At 42.6% G+C, this 16,528-nt stretch overlaps 1 protein-coding gene across 5 annotated transcripts; it reads left to right on the top strand.

The window, feature by feature from the left end:
- Nucleotides 1-432: 432 nt before the first annotated feature.
- LOC112224401 (BTB/POZ domain-containing protein KCTD5) lies at nt 433-16,283 on the top strand. 5 transcript variants are annotated; one of them, XM_024387931.2, is made up of 7 exons: nt 434-918; nt 9,961-10,069; nt 10,260-10,351; nt 11,670-11,813; nt 12,359-12,484; nt 12,941-13,064; nt 14,047-16,283. In XM_024387931.2, the coding sequence occupies exons 1-6, from the start codon at nt 565-567 to the stop codon at nt 13,028-13,030; spliced, it is 915 nt and encodes a 304-aa protein (XP_024243699.1). In that variant the 5' UTR covers nt 434-564; the 3' UTR covers nt 13,031-13,064; nt 14,047-16,283. The 5 variants fall into 5 exon arrangements, with proteins under 5 accessions (XP_024243702.1, XP_024243699.1, XP_024243698.1 ...); XM_024387930.2 differs by having other exon boundaries at nt 11,667-11,813; XM_024387933.2 differs by having other exon boundaries at nt 435-918; nt 11,670-11,765.
- The last annotated feature ends 245 nt before the right edge of the window (nt 16,284-16,528 follow it).

Below are 16,528 nucleotides of genomic sequence, written 5' to 3'. Positions count from 1 at the left end.
GAACTGTACCTCAGTAAAATCTTTGAAATTGTTGCATGTTGTGTTTATATTTGTGTCTGTACAATCTAATAATGATATTCTCAGGTGGGATTTGTTTGTGAGTCATTTGTGAACCTTTTGATGAAAGATGTGTGTAGAACTAATAGCAATCAACCTAATCCTGTGTAATTAAACTACATGTATTACACTTTGTCTATTACAAATGGTATGTTTCTCATTCCCCACAATTTACACAACAATGCAGTTGAAAAGAATTGCAGTCTTAGCCTGATATTATTCAATAACTATCTGAGCCATCATCCAATTTTCATTTTATTTTGACATGATTTTCTTTAGGCAAGAATTTTGGAACTACAAGATCCACAGTTCTCGGTGCACGGCAACAGCTTCGACATGACGCTCCGGTTGCTCAACCGGGGGAAGATAGGCGGAGCTCGAGTCAAAGCGGTACATGGTTGTGGTAGAGAGGGAACAGGCGTTGTTGAAAGGGAGAGGAAGCTGAAACGGCAGTTGGTACGCAAGCTATTGCTTTTTAACGTTGCTTGCATCCATTGCTATTTCCTAATGGCAACGGAGGATAAAAGGAAATGTGTGCCGCAGGCTGAATCAGAAGTCGGTTCGTTACCGACACCTCATGGCTACAATAACAATAATAACAACAACAACAATAATAACAAAGATAGCGAGGGAAGCGAGAATACGACCACGGCCACTTCGAGCGCTACCGCATCGAGCGGGACAGGAACTCATAGCATCGGGAACGGCTCTGGAGTCAACCCTACAGTGGGAAATAACGGGAAATGGGTCCGGTTGAACGTCGGCGGCACAGTATTCCTCACAACGCGACATACCCTACTCAAAGAACAAACGTCCTTTCTCTATCGGCTCTGTCAACACCAGGACTTACATTCGGACACGGTAAGGCGAGTTGATCAAGCGCTTAGCTTCGATCAAGATAACATATCAGAGAAGAGCGATAAGGCAAGATGTTCATCGAACTCTCATGATCACTTGATGGAATTAATTAATTGAATGGATGGATGGATGGATGGATGGGTGGATGGATGGATAGATAGACAGACGAATCAATTACATTTGAATGGTACCAGTAGATATGGCTCTGTGGTACGCCTACCCACCACCAGATAAGGCTCTACCCAATACCCAGTGAGTCAGATGGATGTGCACTGGCTGCCGAATTCAGACCTGTGCAGAGTGTTTATGCTGGCAGCACAGAGGGGGAGGAGAGTGGTGGGTTAGACAAATATCTATAGATAGGTTGGCAATATGTGACTGATCTGTTCGTGAAATACAGTACATCACTAATGAAGTAAGCCTATAATAGGATTTATTTCAGTGTCTGTCTCTTTCTGTATGTGTGATCACAGATAGTATTGTCCCTTGGCTTCAAACATAGCCCTATAGTAGGCTGCTAAAATTGATTTGCCCTCCTGCATCACTGGTTACGGTGAGTAGATAAGGTACATCATCTTTGTGTGACCTTCATTAATGCTCTAGTGTCCATTAGTCTCGTTCCGACTCTCTCTTTCTCTCCCTCTCTGTCTTTCTCTCCCTCTGTCTTTCTCTCTCTCTTTCTCTCCCTCTCTGCCTTTCTCTCCCTCTGTCTTTTTCTCTCTTTCCATAGAATAAATAAAGAGATTGTATGTGCGACTGTCTCTGTGTCGAGGTAAATAACACCTCTGTTTCCCTGTGGGACCTACTAAGGGACCTGGCACTAGGCTCGGCACACCGTGTAGTTCCTTGTGCAAATTCCGGGTAAATCATGAACACACCAGATGAGGGTTGACTTTTCCTGACCGGAGGCAGTGTGGCTGAACAGAGAGGCCAGGATGACAGGCGATAGAGAGACAGAGTAGCTCATTTTTAATCTTCGCCCTCTGTGTGTGTGTGTGCGCGCACATCTGTCTCTGTCCTCCTGCACCACTGGCCACAGTGAATAGATAAGGCGCATCATCTTTGTGTGACCTTCATTCCTCCTCTCTCTCTCTCTCTCTCTCTCTCTCTCTCTCTCTCTCTCTCTCTATTTCTCTCTCTCTATTTCTCTCTCTCTCTCTCTCTCTATTTCTCTCTCTCTCTCTCGCTCTCTCTGCCTCTAGTCAAACACCATCTAAACACTCCCTCCTCTCCTCTGTTATCTCTCACCCCTTTTATGGTCCCTCTCCTTTCTCTCCTCTTTCTTTTCATTCTCTTCTCACACTTGAGTCATCTTATTCCTCTCAGGCTACTGTCATGTCATTGCCTCTTAATTAACTGTTTCTAAAACAGTACTAGCAGTCTACTTCTTTTTCTCCCGACTAATTTACTGTTAGTCCCTTCTTGTAACCTGGCTTATGATGAAAGGCCCCATAGAGTCCTCAGGAATACAGAGTACCCAAGTCCAACATTACATCCACGGAAGAAAGAGAAGAAACAAGTACTAGGCCACTAGCTGTGTTTTTATTTTTCTGTTACCCAGGTGATTCTATCTTCACAGGAGCTCTATTGTTTTCCGCTGGTTTGTGCTCCAATCTGCAGTGGGTTGCCGCAGTGTTTAGAACACACACACACCAACTGTGTATTACTATTTTAATAAGATTATTTTCTGTCTGGCACCTACAGGCTTGCCCCCCCCCCGTCCCAAAATACATCCCTGGTGCCTGCTGTCACCCCTGCCCTGACTTCCACTCCCTTGTGACATCCTCCTGTCCCCCTTCTTTCTCTCATTGTATTTTCCTTTTGTCCGCCTCACCTCCTCCTGCTCCTCTTTCACTCCTCCTGCTCTCCTTCTGGCTCTGTTCACAGTACTCCAGCTGAAACCAGCATGTATGCTGTAGTTACAGGTTCTCCGTTATCACAGTTCAGGATTGTTGTGAAGCCTCTCCCTCCACCCTCTGTGTCACTGCAGATTCCAACACAAGCCCAAACTCATCTTGATAACCTGGGTAGTGATAAGATACAGCGGTTAGGGAGTTGGGACAGTAACCGAAAGTCTGCTTGTTCGTAATCCCCGAGTCGGTAAGGTGAAGAAATATGCCGTTCTGCCGTTGAGCAAGGCAGTTAACCACCACAACAACAGTTTCTACCCCCAAGCCATAAGACTGCTGAACAATTAACCAAATGGCCACTGGATTATTTACATTGACCACCCACCCCTCCCCCCATTTGTTTTTTAACACTGCTACTACTTGCTGTTTATAATCTATGCATAGTCACTTCACCCTACCTACATTTAGCAATGACCTCGACTAACCTGTACCCCCACACATTGACCGGTACCCCCTGTATATAGCTCCGTTATTGTTATTTTATTGTGTTACTTTTTATCATTTTTTACTTTAGTTTATTTGGTAAATATTTTCTTAACTCTTTCTTGAACTGCGCTGTTGGTTAAGGGCTTGTAAGTAAGCATTTCACGGTAAGCTCTACACATGTTATTTTCGAAGCATGTGACATAAAGTTTGAATTGATTTGATTTTGCTCCCCAGGCGCCGATTACATGGATGTCGATTAAATAGATTTTTCTTCTCAAACTATTTTGTGAAAAATGATCATATCTAAATCTGAAAACTACAAATTTCAAGAACAAATCACTCTGGAGTCAGATGTTTACAGGATGTGTAATTTAGTCTGTTAAGTTAAAGTTCAAATTAGGCAGGTCTGGTGCCGAAAAAGAAAGGAAAGTCTTGCCTATTTCACAAATATTTAATTTTTGGAAAAAAAGTTGTGTGTGTGTCGTCCAGTCAGTAAAAATACTTTAAAGTACTACATACAGTGCCTTCAGAAACTATTCATAACCCTTGACTTATTCCACATTTTGTTGTGTTACGGCCTGAAATCAAAACTTTTTTTTTTTCACCCATCTACACACAATACCCCACAGTGACAAAGTGAAAACATGTTTTTAGAAATGTTTCACATTTATCAAAATGTAATATAGAAATATCTAATTTACATAAGTATTCACGTTCCTGAGTCAATACTTTGTACCAGCACCTTTGGCAGCGATGACAGCTGTGAGTCTTTTTGGGTTAGTCTCTAATAGCTTTCCACACATGGATTGTGCAACATTTCCATTTTTCTTTTTGAAATTTTTCAAGCTCTGTCAAATTGGTTGTTGATCATAATCTACCGAAAGTTGTCTGTTCTTTCGGCCTACATTTGCGCGCTGGCCAGGTAGCCTCTAGGCCTACTTCTAAGCGTAATCGGGTGTGTGTCCTGTTCTACTGGTGATATACAGTATGTAATGGGGAATTGATATACACTAACAACCAAACGCAAACAATTCTCATAATTAAGTTATAAAACAATGAATGTGCCCAATTGGCGGTGAGAGAGCGCGTTCTTGAGAGAGAAGTACATTGTGCATCTGGGCGCTACATGGTCAATCCGATGTCTGCATTGGCCATGCAGCATTTACAGTAATAGCCTGTGCAGATGTCTGGGGATTCATACTTCTTGCGCTTCGTGGAGCAGTGCAGAGCTGTTGTGAAGGAAGTTGTCAAGGAAGTGAGTTTGGGTTTATACAGGATGTACCGCCCCCACCTACCGTCAACCAATCAATGCAGAGCTATATGGAGCCCTCCACATTGTTACAATATTTGGGAGGCACATGGCCGATGCGGTACAAAGGTCCACACTCCATTTGGAGCCACCGACCATATTTTCCGATCAAGCATATATTGGCTTTTAGTCTAGACCTCCGCAATGTATTAGTTCACCGAGATGGGCACAAATGTGTATTTAATACTGCTCTACTAAAAATGATTGGTCGACCAACAGCCTATCAAACAAACAATGACCAGTCGACTCATTGGGGTCAGCCCTAGTTGATAATTGCCATAGATTTTCAAGTAGATTTAAGTCAAAACTGTAACTCAGCCACTCTGGAACATTTTAGTCTTCTTGGTATATGACTCCATTGTAGATTTGGCCCTGTGTTTTAGGTTATTTTTAGGTTATTATTAAAAACTCCCCAGTCCTCAACGATCACAAGTATACCCAAAACATGATGCAGCAACCTCTATGCTTGAAAATATGAAGAGTGGCACTCTGTATTGGATTTACCCCAAACGTAACATTTTGTATTCAGGACAAAAAGTTAATTGCTTAGCTACATTTTTTGCAGTATTTCTTTAGTGCCTTGTTGCAAACAGGGTGCATGTTTTGGAATATTTTTATTCTGTACAGGCTTCCTTCTTTTCACTCTTTCAATTAAGTTAGTATTGTGGAGTAACTACAATGTGGTTGATCCATGCTCAGTTTTTCTACTATCACAGCCATTATACTCTCTTAACTGTTTTAAAGTCACCATTAGCCAAATCCCTGAGCTGTTTCTTTCCTCTCCAGCAACTGAGTTAGGAAGAATGCCTGTATCTTTGTAGTGCCTGGGTGTATTGATACACCATCTAAAGTGTAAAGAATTACTTCACCATGCTCAAAGAGATATTTCATGTCTGCTTTTTTATTTTTACCCATCTACCAATAGGTGCCTTTCTTTTGCGAGGCATTGGAAAACCTCCCTTGTCTTTGTGGTTAAAGCTGTGTTCGAAATGCACTGCTCGACTGAGGAACCTTACAGATAATTGTATGTGTTGGGTACAGAGACGACGCAGTCATGCAAAAATCATGTAAAACATTATTATTGCACACAGAGTGAGTCCATGCAACTGATTATGTGACTTGTTAAGTACATTTTTACTCTTGAATATATTGAGGCTTGCCATAACAAAGGGTCTGAATACTGGCTGACTCAAGACATATCAGCTTTTCATTTAACTAATTAGTAACCATTTGGATTGACATAATTCTACTTTGACATTATGGGGTATAGTGTGTAGGCCAGTAACAAAAAAAATCTTTATTTAATCCATTTTAAATTCCGGATGTAACACAACAAAATGTAGAAACAGTCAAGGGATCTGCATATTTCTGCACAATATGCAGCACTGTTGTTGGCAGAGTGATTAGGACTTTACAATGTTAGAGGCTGGTGTTATGTGCTCTTGTGTATACTATTTGACCTCCAATCCAAAATAGACCCAGCACTGAAGTAACACAGTTGCAGATCTGTATGCGCTTCAGCCAACTTTATCGTTTATGTTGTCATATGCATGATAAAGGCAGTTCAGTAAAACACTTGATTTCAAAGTTTACCAAACCCTACAACTCTATACACAAGACTACTTTTTAACAATTTACACAGAACATTTTTACAAAAAACACATTTACTGAAAGAACTGTGCAAATGCAAAGTTTGGGAACAGAATTTCGGTAAAAATCTCCCTCAGTTTTTTGTGTCCAGGTTTTCCAAAAACGGTTAAATATATGCTGAGATTTCAACAATGTCTGCAGAAAGAATGGGGTGTCAGCAATGACATGACACATTGAATTTGAAAAAATATATTTTGGTATTGAACTATGGTATGTGAAGTGAATTTACACCCGGTAACATAATTTTATCATGGGTCCCTGAGCTGTACTACACAGAAATGCATAATTATGGATATGAATGTCATTCTCTTCATGGTGGTGCATCCTAAATAGGTGCACTAAGGTATACATATTCAATATCCTCTTTGCATATTTGGGTATTATTCTACACCACTGGCAATATTTTTTTTTATGAGCTCTGCCCCCAAACAAGAGCAAACTTGGTTGGTCCAAACCGGATCAAATCTGAACCAGTCATAGACGTCAATGTTTCACAAGTTTGGACCTCAAAGTACAGAATAGTAGAGCTCAGTAGAGTACAGTACAGTTCAGCACAGAACAGTACAGTACACTAGAGTTCAGTAAGTAGTGTAGAGTTGAGTTCAGTACAGTACAGTACAATATAGTACAGTAGAGTACAGTAAAGTTTAATATTGTTCAATACAGTACAGTAGAGTACATTAGTGTACTCAACTCTAGTGTGGTCTACTGTGTATTGTACTGAAATCTGCTCTACTGTACTGTACTCTACTGTGCAGTACTGTACTGAACTATACTCTTGTTTACTGTGCTGTACTGTACTCTACTGTGTTGTCCAAACTTTTGAACCTAACTGTGGTTTGTGACTACTATGATTTCCCATTGTAGCCAGTTCAATTGCAGAATATCCGTTACCGATTGTTTTTGGTAGGGGAAATTCCGTTACCAGTTTGGTAAAGAAATTCCGAGTTTGAATCACTTAATTCATAAACAAAATTGGTATCATTAAACACTAACTAGTGCCTCCCAGGTGGCGCAGTGGTCTAGGGCACTGCACCGCAGTGCTAGCTTTGCAGTGCTAGCTTTGCAGTGCTAGCTTTGCCACTCTGTCGCAGCCAGCTGCAATCTGGAGGTCCATGGGGCGATGCACAATTGGCCTAGTGTCGTCCGGGTTAGGGAGGGTTTGGCCGGTAGGGATATCCTTGTCTCATTGTGCACTAGCGACTCCTGTGGCAGGCCGGGCGCAGTGCACGCTAACCAGGTCGCCAGGTGCACAGTGTTTCCTCCGACACATTAGTGCGGCTGGCTTCCGGGTTGGATGCGCGCTGTGTTAATGAAGCAGTGCGGCTTGGTGGGCGGGTGGAGCAGTGGTCGCAGTGCTAGCTGTGCCACCAGAGACTCTGGGTTCGAGCCCAGGCTCTGTCACAGCCGGCCGCGACAGGGAGGTCCATGGGGCGACGCACAATTGACCTAGCGTTGTCCGGGTTAGGGAGGGTTTGGCCGGTAGGCATATCCTTGTCTCATCGCGCACTAGCGACTCCTGTGGCGGGCTAACCAGGTTGCCAGGTGCAGGTGCTCGTACGGGAGTTGTAGCGATGAGACAAGATAGTAACTACTAACAATTGGATACTACAAAATAAAGGAGAAAAGGGGGTAACAAAACATTTAAAACACAGACTTTAATTATCCTCCCTCTTCATGAGGAAAATATCTGAAAGATAGGTGGGTTTTTAGTAAAGGAATTTCAAGGCAGTGTTTCTTAAAGTTTCAGAAGGCAAAAGTAAATATGTTTTGATATTAGTCTTTACTTCAACATTATTGTGTTTTGAGGCATTTCTGATACCCTTTAAGACATTTTCTGTCAGATCTTTTCTAAGACCCCTTTTCCATCTGTTTGACCAGAAATCAAAGCGTGTTCTTAATTTTTAGGATGGAAAATAGTTGACAAATGTATATATGCCTTAATAAATAAATAAAATACTCTTCGCTTTTATTAGACACTCAATTTGATATTCTCCTATGAACTTCACATGTTGGTACACATGGGTCCTTTTAGATGGAAATGACCTGACCAGGCTAGCATTAGACTGGTTCAGTTTGGTCTCAGCCAGTGTTTTCACCCCAGGAGAGGAAGTAAAGATTGTATGTGTGTCTGTGTCTGTCTCTATTTCTGTGCTGAGACAAATAACACCTCTGTTTGCCTAACAGATATTTCCTGTGGGACCCAGTGAGGCCCCCATAGAGACTAGGCTAGGCACACTGTGTAGTTCCTTGGGTAAATCATTAACACACCAGATGAGGGTTGAATCTTCCGTGGAATTTTTTTTAATGGGCTGACTGTCGGCAGTGTGGCTGAACAGACAGGCCAGGATCACAGGAGATCACAGATATAGCCCATTTTTCATCTTCACCCTCAGTGTGTGCGTTCATGCCTGAGTGCATGTGTTTATCATTCATAGCGAGGGTACCTAGATATTCTGGAAGCCTCACACAGGTGTCGTCATCATACATACTGTCAAGTCATGTCCAATGAGGAGGTTTCTGTCTGTCCTCAACTGTAGTTGCTCTGGGTTTGTTTGTCTCTCTGCCTCTGTCTAGCCCCCTTTCGCCCAGCAACTCTCCCTGTGCCCTTGTCTGTCCTCTGTATCTCTCTTTTTCTGTTTCTCTGTCTCTCTCTCCCTCCCCCTGTCTGAGTCCTCCTCTATCCAGTGTCTGCCAGCTCTCATCTCCAATCGATTCTTCTCTGCCTGTCTCCCCAATCCCTTCTTCATTCAGCTGAGTGCCTCACATACCCTCTATCCCTCTGCCTTCTCTCTCTCGCTCTAATCTACAGGCTCTCATTCCTTTCCCTCCATTCCTATTATTTTGCAGCACTTCTTCGATTCAGATTCAGAGCTGTGCCCTCTTACCACAGCCTCTCCATCCCTCTGCCCATCTCACTCACACTCTCTCTCCCTCTCGCTGTCTGTCTGATCTGCAGGCTCTCATTCCTTTCCCTCCATTCCTAATCATTTTGCAGCACTTCTTCGATTCAGATTCAGAGCTGTGCCCTCTTACCACAGCCTCTCCATCCCTCCCCTCTTCTCCATCCCACTCTCCATCTGCTCCTTAATCAGCTACTTCTATCTTTCTTCTCCTCTCTTATATAGCTCGCTCCACTCTGCCACTTGTTTGTGTTCCTGAATCCCTCTCTCCCAATTCCCTCTTTCTGAACTCCTTGGCCTCTCTCTCCTCCTCTTTCTCATCTCTCTCTACCTCCCTCTCTCTGTCTAGAGTCTCTGCATCTCTGTGTTTGAAAATGGGTGCCTGGGGCTGGTTTAGTAATCAGCGTGCAGGGAGCGCTTTATGGAGATGCTGTAAAGGCACTGGCATGCCGTCAGCTAAGAAAGGGCCACGCCGTGTGAATGTAACAGGCTCTCTCTCAATCTTTCTCTCCCCATCTCTCCATGTCTTTCTCTCTTCACTCTCAGTCCCTCTGTATATATCCCCTCTCTCTCTCCTTATCTCTATCCCCCCCACCACACTCTCTGAATCTCTTTCGCACTATCTGTAATATAGAACCACTAGGCTCTAATGGTGCCACTCTTATCACTCTGAAAAGAGGACTTTTGCTGTTAGTTTGAAACAAGTGATCACAAGTGGGTTTCCAAACATAGATCTCGACCAAAACCCAATACAATAGAATTGCACAATAGAATAGCACTTAATATTGATCTCATATTAATACCTTTATTAATTCTCATGGTTGTTCTCTCCCTTCCTCTGTTGTAGGACGAGACAGGGGCCTATGTGATAGACAGAGACCCCACCTACTTCGGCCCCATCCTTAACTACCTGCGACATGGCAAACTGGTCTACAACAAGGAGCTGGCTGAAGAAGGTACTAGATTACATTTGGTATTAGATATTGCGTTATGATGCTATTATAATGTATAGTAAGATTTGTAATAAGAATGTAATAACACTTTGATTGTGTGTGTGTGTGTGTGTGTGTGTGTGTGTGTGTGTGTGTGTGTGTGTGTGTGTGTGTGTGTGTGTGTGTGTGTGTGTGTGTGTGTGCTCTGTCCCAGGTGTGTTAGAGGAGGCTGAGTTCTACAACATCACTCCTCTGATAAAACTGATCAAGGAGAGGATCCTGGAGCGGGACTGTAAAATCACACAGGTCAAACACACACACACTCAGCTTTGTTTTTGTGAATTTTCTGGACTTTTTGGGTAGTACATTTCTTTTCTTCTTAATCCTAATTCAGGGCATGAGAAATGCCATGATTGTTCTTTTTTTCCTACCTTGTCAATACTTTCTGGTGACTTGTCAGGACATTGTGGTCCTGATAAGGTAGGAAACATATATACACACACACACACACACACACACACACACACACACACACACACACAGTAGATAAGATACAGGGATTTACACAATACAAGATGGCTACAGGTCTGCTAAAACAAAAACAGACATGTGCATGTGCCAAGCAGAAAGACTGTTCAGTCATGTGTTTCACTCTTTCTGTATTTTAAAGTTATTTTCAGTATATTTCACCCATCATGTCTATGATTTCTGTTATGTAACTTTCAATCTTCCTCCTACTCTCTCTGTATTATACGCTTTACTGTACCCTCCGTCTCTACCCTTCGGCTAGACACACGCTCATGCACACACATACTGTGGGCTGTGGGGGTGCGTGCTACTGCTTATAACTATAAGAAATCTAAAATGTGTCAAATCAATTATATCAAGCTCAGGGCACCAGCTATGCATTTGGCTAGTGGCTAGATGTCAAAATCAAGACTCTTAGTTACAGCAGCCTTTCAATCCCCTCCTAGATGCGTACACAAAAATAAAAGATGAAATATTTTATTTAGGTAATACCATATGTTCCAGTATGGTGATAGCACCCAACCCTAACGCTCACTCTCACTATCATTCATCTTCCAAACATCACTACCTCTTGCTAACCTCCTTGCTCTCCCAATCCTCTTTCTCTCTGCTAATAAATGCCTTTACTTTCCTTTCCTTACAAACATCTCACCTTCTACAACTATTGGTCACTCTGTTTTCTCTGCTGTCTCGTTCTCTCCCTTCCTAAGACCCCCCCCCTCTCTCTCTCATTCTACATCCATACACCTTTCCCACCTACCTATATCTGTACATTCCCTCCCTCTCTTCCTCCTCCTTCTCCTCTCTTTACACCCTCTCTCTCTCCGTCTATCAGCAGGTGCCTCCTAAACATGTGTACCGGGTGCTGCAGTGTTTACATCTCTCTCTCTCTCCACACTCTTCTCTCTCTCTGTCCATCAGCAGGTGCCTCCTAAACATGTGTACCGGGTGCTACAGTGTTTACATCTCTCTCTCTCCACACTCTTCTCTCTCTCTGTCCATCAGCAGGTGCCTCCTAAACATGTGTACCGGGTGCTACAGTGTTTACATCTCTCTCTCTCCACACTCTTCTCTCTCTCTCTCCGTCCATCAGCAGGTGCCTCCTAAACATGTGTACCGGGTGCTGCAGTGCCAGGAGGAGGAGCTGACCCAGATGGTTTCCACCATGTCAGACGGCTGGAAGTTTGAGCAGGTCAGCGTGCGCACCTGCAGAAAGCCCCGCACCGGACTGCTCTGGACTGTGGGTTGGACTCACGCTGCTGCTCTGCTCTACCACACTCCCAACCAATCAACCCCTTTCCTGCTCTCTGTTAGCCAATCAGAGCCTCAGAATCAGACCAATCCGAGACCAAGGCCCAGTCCCAATCTGCTCACAAAAACGGCCTCCTTTTCACATTTCCTTCCACTGAGAAGAAGACTGATCTAAACAGACACAGACCAGTGATCATAAGGGGAAGGAGATGCAAAAAGGAAGCAGAGCCAAGGAAGCTCCAGTGGAAGCTACCATATGTTGGCACATTGCCAGTTCAGTAAAATGTTTTGAGTAGTACTGTAATGCTAAACATTGCCGTCAGTGCTTCAGGGTGTACAGTTCAGTCTCACTGCCCACAGTAGAGTTGTAGCAGACATGTAGTGCTGCTAGGCGTCCTTACCCTCTGTCCCTCCTCCCTGCATGAGCATCCATGACTTTACCTGCTGTGATACGGGCCACCTCTCTTTCTCTGTCCAACTTTCTTTCTCTTTTTTTTGTTGCTCCATCTCTCTTTTTCTCTCTGTCTCTAATAGATGGTAAACATTGGTTCGTCGTATAGCTATGGGACAGAGGACCAGGCAGAGTTTCTGTGTGTGGTGTCCAAGGAGCTACACACACCTGGCTCAGGCCTGGGCACAGAACAGAGCCACAAGACCAAGGTGAGACTGACACACAGGAAACATATACACACACACACACACACACACACAGGTACATGGGCAGATGTGTCTTAGGGATATACTCATACATCATACACCACACACCATTCACATATCACCACCATTCACTTCCACAAAGGTCTGAAGTAGCAGGATACGGATCTGTCACAGAGTGTCTCCATGTGACATTTCTCTTCATCCAAGATGATCTGAGTATCCTTTGATCTTAATGTTGGCATTTTCCACTCAAACACTGAATGTCACACACACAACTCTCAAATGTCATTCACAAGCGCATTCACATTCACTCCATCATCCACACCTCCCTCTCTCTCGCTCTCTCTTTCTCTTTCACTCTCAATCTCTCTCACTCTCCCAGATACTCAATCTGTTCATTATTTTTTGTTGTCGTTCTGTCTCATTTTTTAAATTCTTCGTCCTTTTATTCGAGTGAAGGCTTCAGAGGTGCAGCAGGAGAAAGGAGCGCAGGATGAGGTGGAGGGAAGAGAGAGAAATTCCACCCCGAATGAGTGGATAAGGGAATGACAGTCTTGTGTCAGTGTTCCAAAGACATGAATGGGTGAGGATCCATGCTAGTGTTGTTGGCTGGTAGTGGGTAGTAGCAGTAGTAGACTGTGATCAAAAGGGATCCAGGGCTGTTCCACAGCATTACATTGCCTTGCCTCAAACTCCATACAGTATTCAAAGGCCAAGCAGAGACTAACTTTTATTAAAGTTTTTTTTGATTTACAAATATGTAGAGAGAAAAAAGTAGGCCTTGCACTTTTGCTCCCCATCTTCAAACGTGAACTACTATTTGTTTGAAATACCATGTGTGATGCCAGAGTTCCATATTGCTCTGGGGACATTGTGTCCTGCCTGGAAAATGATCTGCTCAGCAGCATAACCCAGCTGGTCTGATGATGAGTTAGTCTCACTAGGCAGGTGGGTTGCCTCCCACATTAACAATGCCCTAGATCTGGGATTTCCCAGACTAATGATGAGCTGATGCTGCTGTGCTGCCATTGATCCAACCCGACACCTAAACATCTCTTATTACCAATGCAATGACATGGAATAGCCCTGACATTTTTTGTAGTGGTAGTATTAGTGTGTTTTACATTTTATATGAAAAAAAGACACAAACACACACAATCTTACTTGTACATGTGTAAAGGGGACATTTTGGCAGAACTGCACAGTGGGGCTGCGACGTTTATCATCCAAACACCAATTAATCAAGTGACGAGAAGTGCCAAAGAAACAATACAAGCTCATGTTGTTTTTTCCATTCACAACAAAGGGAGTCCTGGATGTCACAAACACTATTACTTTATCATTCTGTCCCCATCGTCACCATCAGCATCAAACATAAAAAATACTACATTTACTGTATGTGTTTAGATTGTTTCACATGTCACCCAATCACAGCTGATACACAGTATGAGATGTGAACATGTAACATGAGCATGTAACCGATCAACTCTGAAATACAACACTGAGAATCTGTCTTCAATGATGGCATCCTCTGATTTTTTCTCCTGTCTGTGCTTGTCTTTCAGCTTTTTCAGATCCATGGATCCCGGATGTACTAGAGAGAATTGTACTGTTTTAGCTTGACATTTCATTTTGTGTGTGTTGACATATGTTTTATCATTGTTGTTGCTTCTGGAGAAAAAAACCCAGAAGTGCTCAAACATTATTTTCAAAGATTATCGAAGTGTCCCTCTCACCAGCAGCGAAACACCAACATTTCAAAGTGTGTAGAGATATGTTATTTTTTATTATCATCTATAATTTTTTTAATGTATTTTAGTTCCAATCACTTAAGCCATGGAAGTTAGTGAATCTTAGTAAAATAGATTTGACCAAAGACAATGATTAAAAGCACTGCAAATCAATGTGCTCATCCAAATGTGAAAAATGGTATGAAATATGTGGAATCTGACTCATAAGTAAATTGTTGTTTGCAGTAGTTCTGACTTGTCTGATGCTTGATACAGTAGTGAGACCTGAGCCAGTGATGTGGCAATGTCCTGTCTCTGATACTGCTCTGCTGCAGTAGAGATTGACAGTGAGACTCACACAGAAAGACAGACAGATGTCAACTAACTGGCCACAGTCAGCACCACAAAAAAACTCTTCCCCCTTACACACACTCCCTTACGCTGTCTCACAGACAGGCGCACACACACAGTCTTGTATAATTAACTTTGTTCGGACACACAATTCAGTCCCATTCAAAATCCTATTTTTCCTAACCTTAAGTATACTTAAACACGTCCACACACACACACACACACACACACACATCTTTCACTCACTCACTCACTCACTCACTCACTCACTCACTCACTCACACATACCCATAGCAGTGCTTCCTGTCGGGACATGTGTGTTCCCTGAGGCATGTGCATGCTCAGCAGAGCAGAGCTCTCAGCCTGTCGCCCTGGCCTGGCTCCAGTGTGACTCTAGGCACTGGCAGGATAAAGAAGAGAAAGGTGCTGAAAGAGGTCTGTGTCTGAAGTGGCACCTTATTCCCTACATAGTGCACTACTCTGGTCAAGAGTACTGCACTATATATGGAATAGGGTGCCATTTTGGATGCATCCCTGTTCTCTGCTCATGTTGTCATTACACTTTTAGCTAGGACTATGGCACAAATATTGTTAAAGAATTTCATTTTTTTGTATGTATTTCACTGTAAATGAGTAGAAAGGAGATAAGATAAGACCTTGTCAAAGGCATCATGCACTTAGAACAGAAAATTGTTGCAAATGAATTAGAAGGTTTTGGCACTGGCCATTATCACCTCCGAGCCCCTGCAGCCCAATACTGTCACTGTCAGTAGAGACAGCCTGTCTCTGCAACCTTCAAATACTGCAAATATACTCATTCTAGTCTCTGCATGTCAACATACCCACAGATCACCATTTGAGTTGATTTCAGTTAAAAGCTTTCATGGAGGCAATATTGCGTTTTTGTGCATGTGCATTGTGAATATAACGTTTGGCTTTGGTCATCAAAAAAAGAGCATAGCATATGGATTAAGATCACTTAATTGGTCAATTGCACATAAGGTCCAACCAAAATTTGACATCTGCTTTTAACCCAACTCATCCAAAGCATACATATCCAGTTTTTTTTTAGAGCAGTGTGTGGGCACTTCCAAACTGTGTGCTGTTGTTGTGGGGGGTTAAGTGCCTTGCTCAAAGGCAGGCAGTGGCATCTAGGATTTGATACCAGCAACCCTCATGTTGCCAGCTCACTTCGCACAAGATTTTTACCGTCAGACACACTTCAAGTTGCTGGCTCGCCTCCCTAACTGCTAGGCTACCTCTCTAACCGCGAGGCTTGGGTGCCTTGGCAGTATAGGCATGTACAAAGTCTCTGGGAAAATTTGTTTGAGTCAGTCAATGGACTGCAAAATTACTGTACTACATTTCTTTTGTACATGTGTTTTGGTTATTTATTTTCATGACATGTTAATTGCATGTTTTTTTCAGAATCATGATTACTGCTGTAAAATATTTTTTACAACCAAGCTTATCTTGTATTTCTCCTGTTTTTAAGTGTCATTGTTTAAAAAAATGTACTCTATGTCTAGCCATGTGCCAGGCATTGACCTCATGTTTTGGTGGTTTTGCATCAGAAGATGTCCCCTTTAATGAGACTACTCTAGTTTGTAGCCTTAGCTCAAACTGTTTGTGCTTTTCCAAGACATCAGAACTTGAGCTGAAAACCTGGTATTCCTCAGCATGTTTAAAAAAAAAAAAAAGTTCTACTCATCCATGAGCATGACAGATTTGATCTATTTATATATATATATACGTGTATGTATACACTACCAGCCAAAAGTTTGGACACCTACTCATTCAAGGGTTTTTCTTTATTGTTACTGTTTTCAACATTGTAGAATAATAGTGAAGACATCAAAACTATGAAATAACATATATATGGAATCATGTAGTAACAAAAAAAGTGTTTATATTTCAGATTCTTCAAAGTAGCCACCCTTTGCATTGATGACAGCTTTGCACACTC

The sequence above is a fragment of the Oncorhynchus tshawytscha genome, linkage group LG25 (genome assembly GCF_018296145.1).
Source record: "Oncorhynchus tshawytscha isolate Ot180627B linkage group LG25, Otsh_v2.0, whole genome shotgun sequence".
NCBI classification, from domain to species: domain Eukaryota; kingdom Metazoa; phylum Chordata; class Actinopteri; order Salmoniformes; family Salmonidae; genus Oncorhynchus; species Oncorhynchus tshawytscha.
This window is presented reverse-complemented; position numbering and strand designations above follow the sequence as displayed.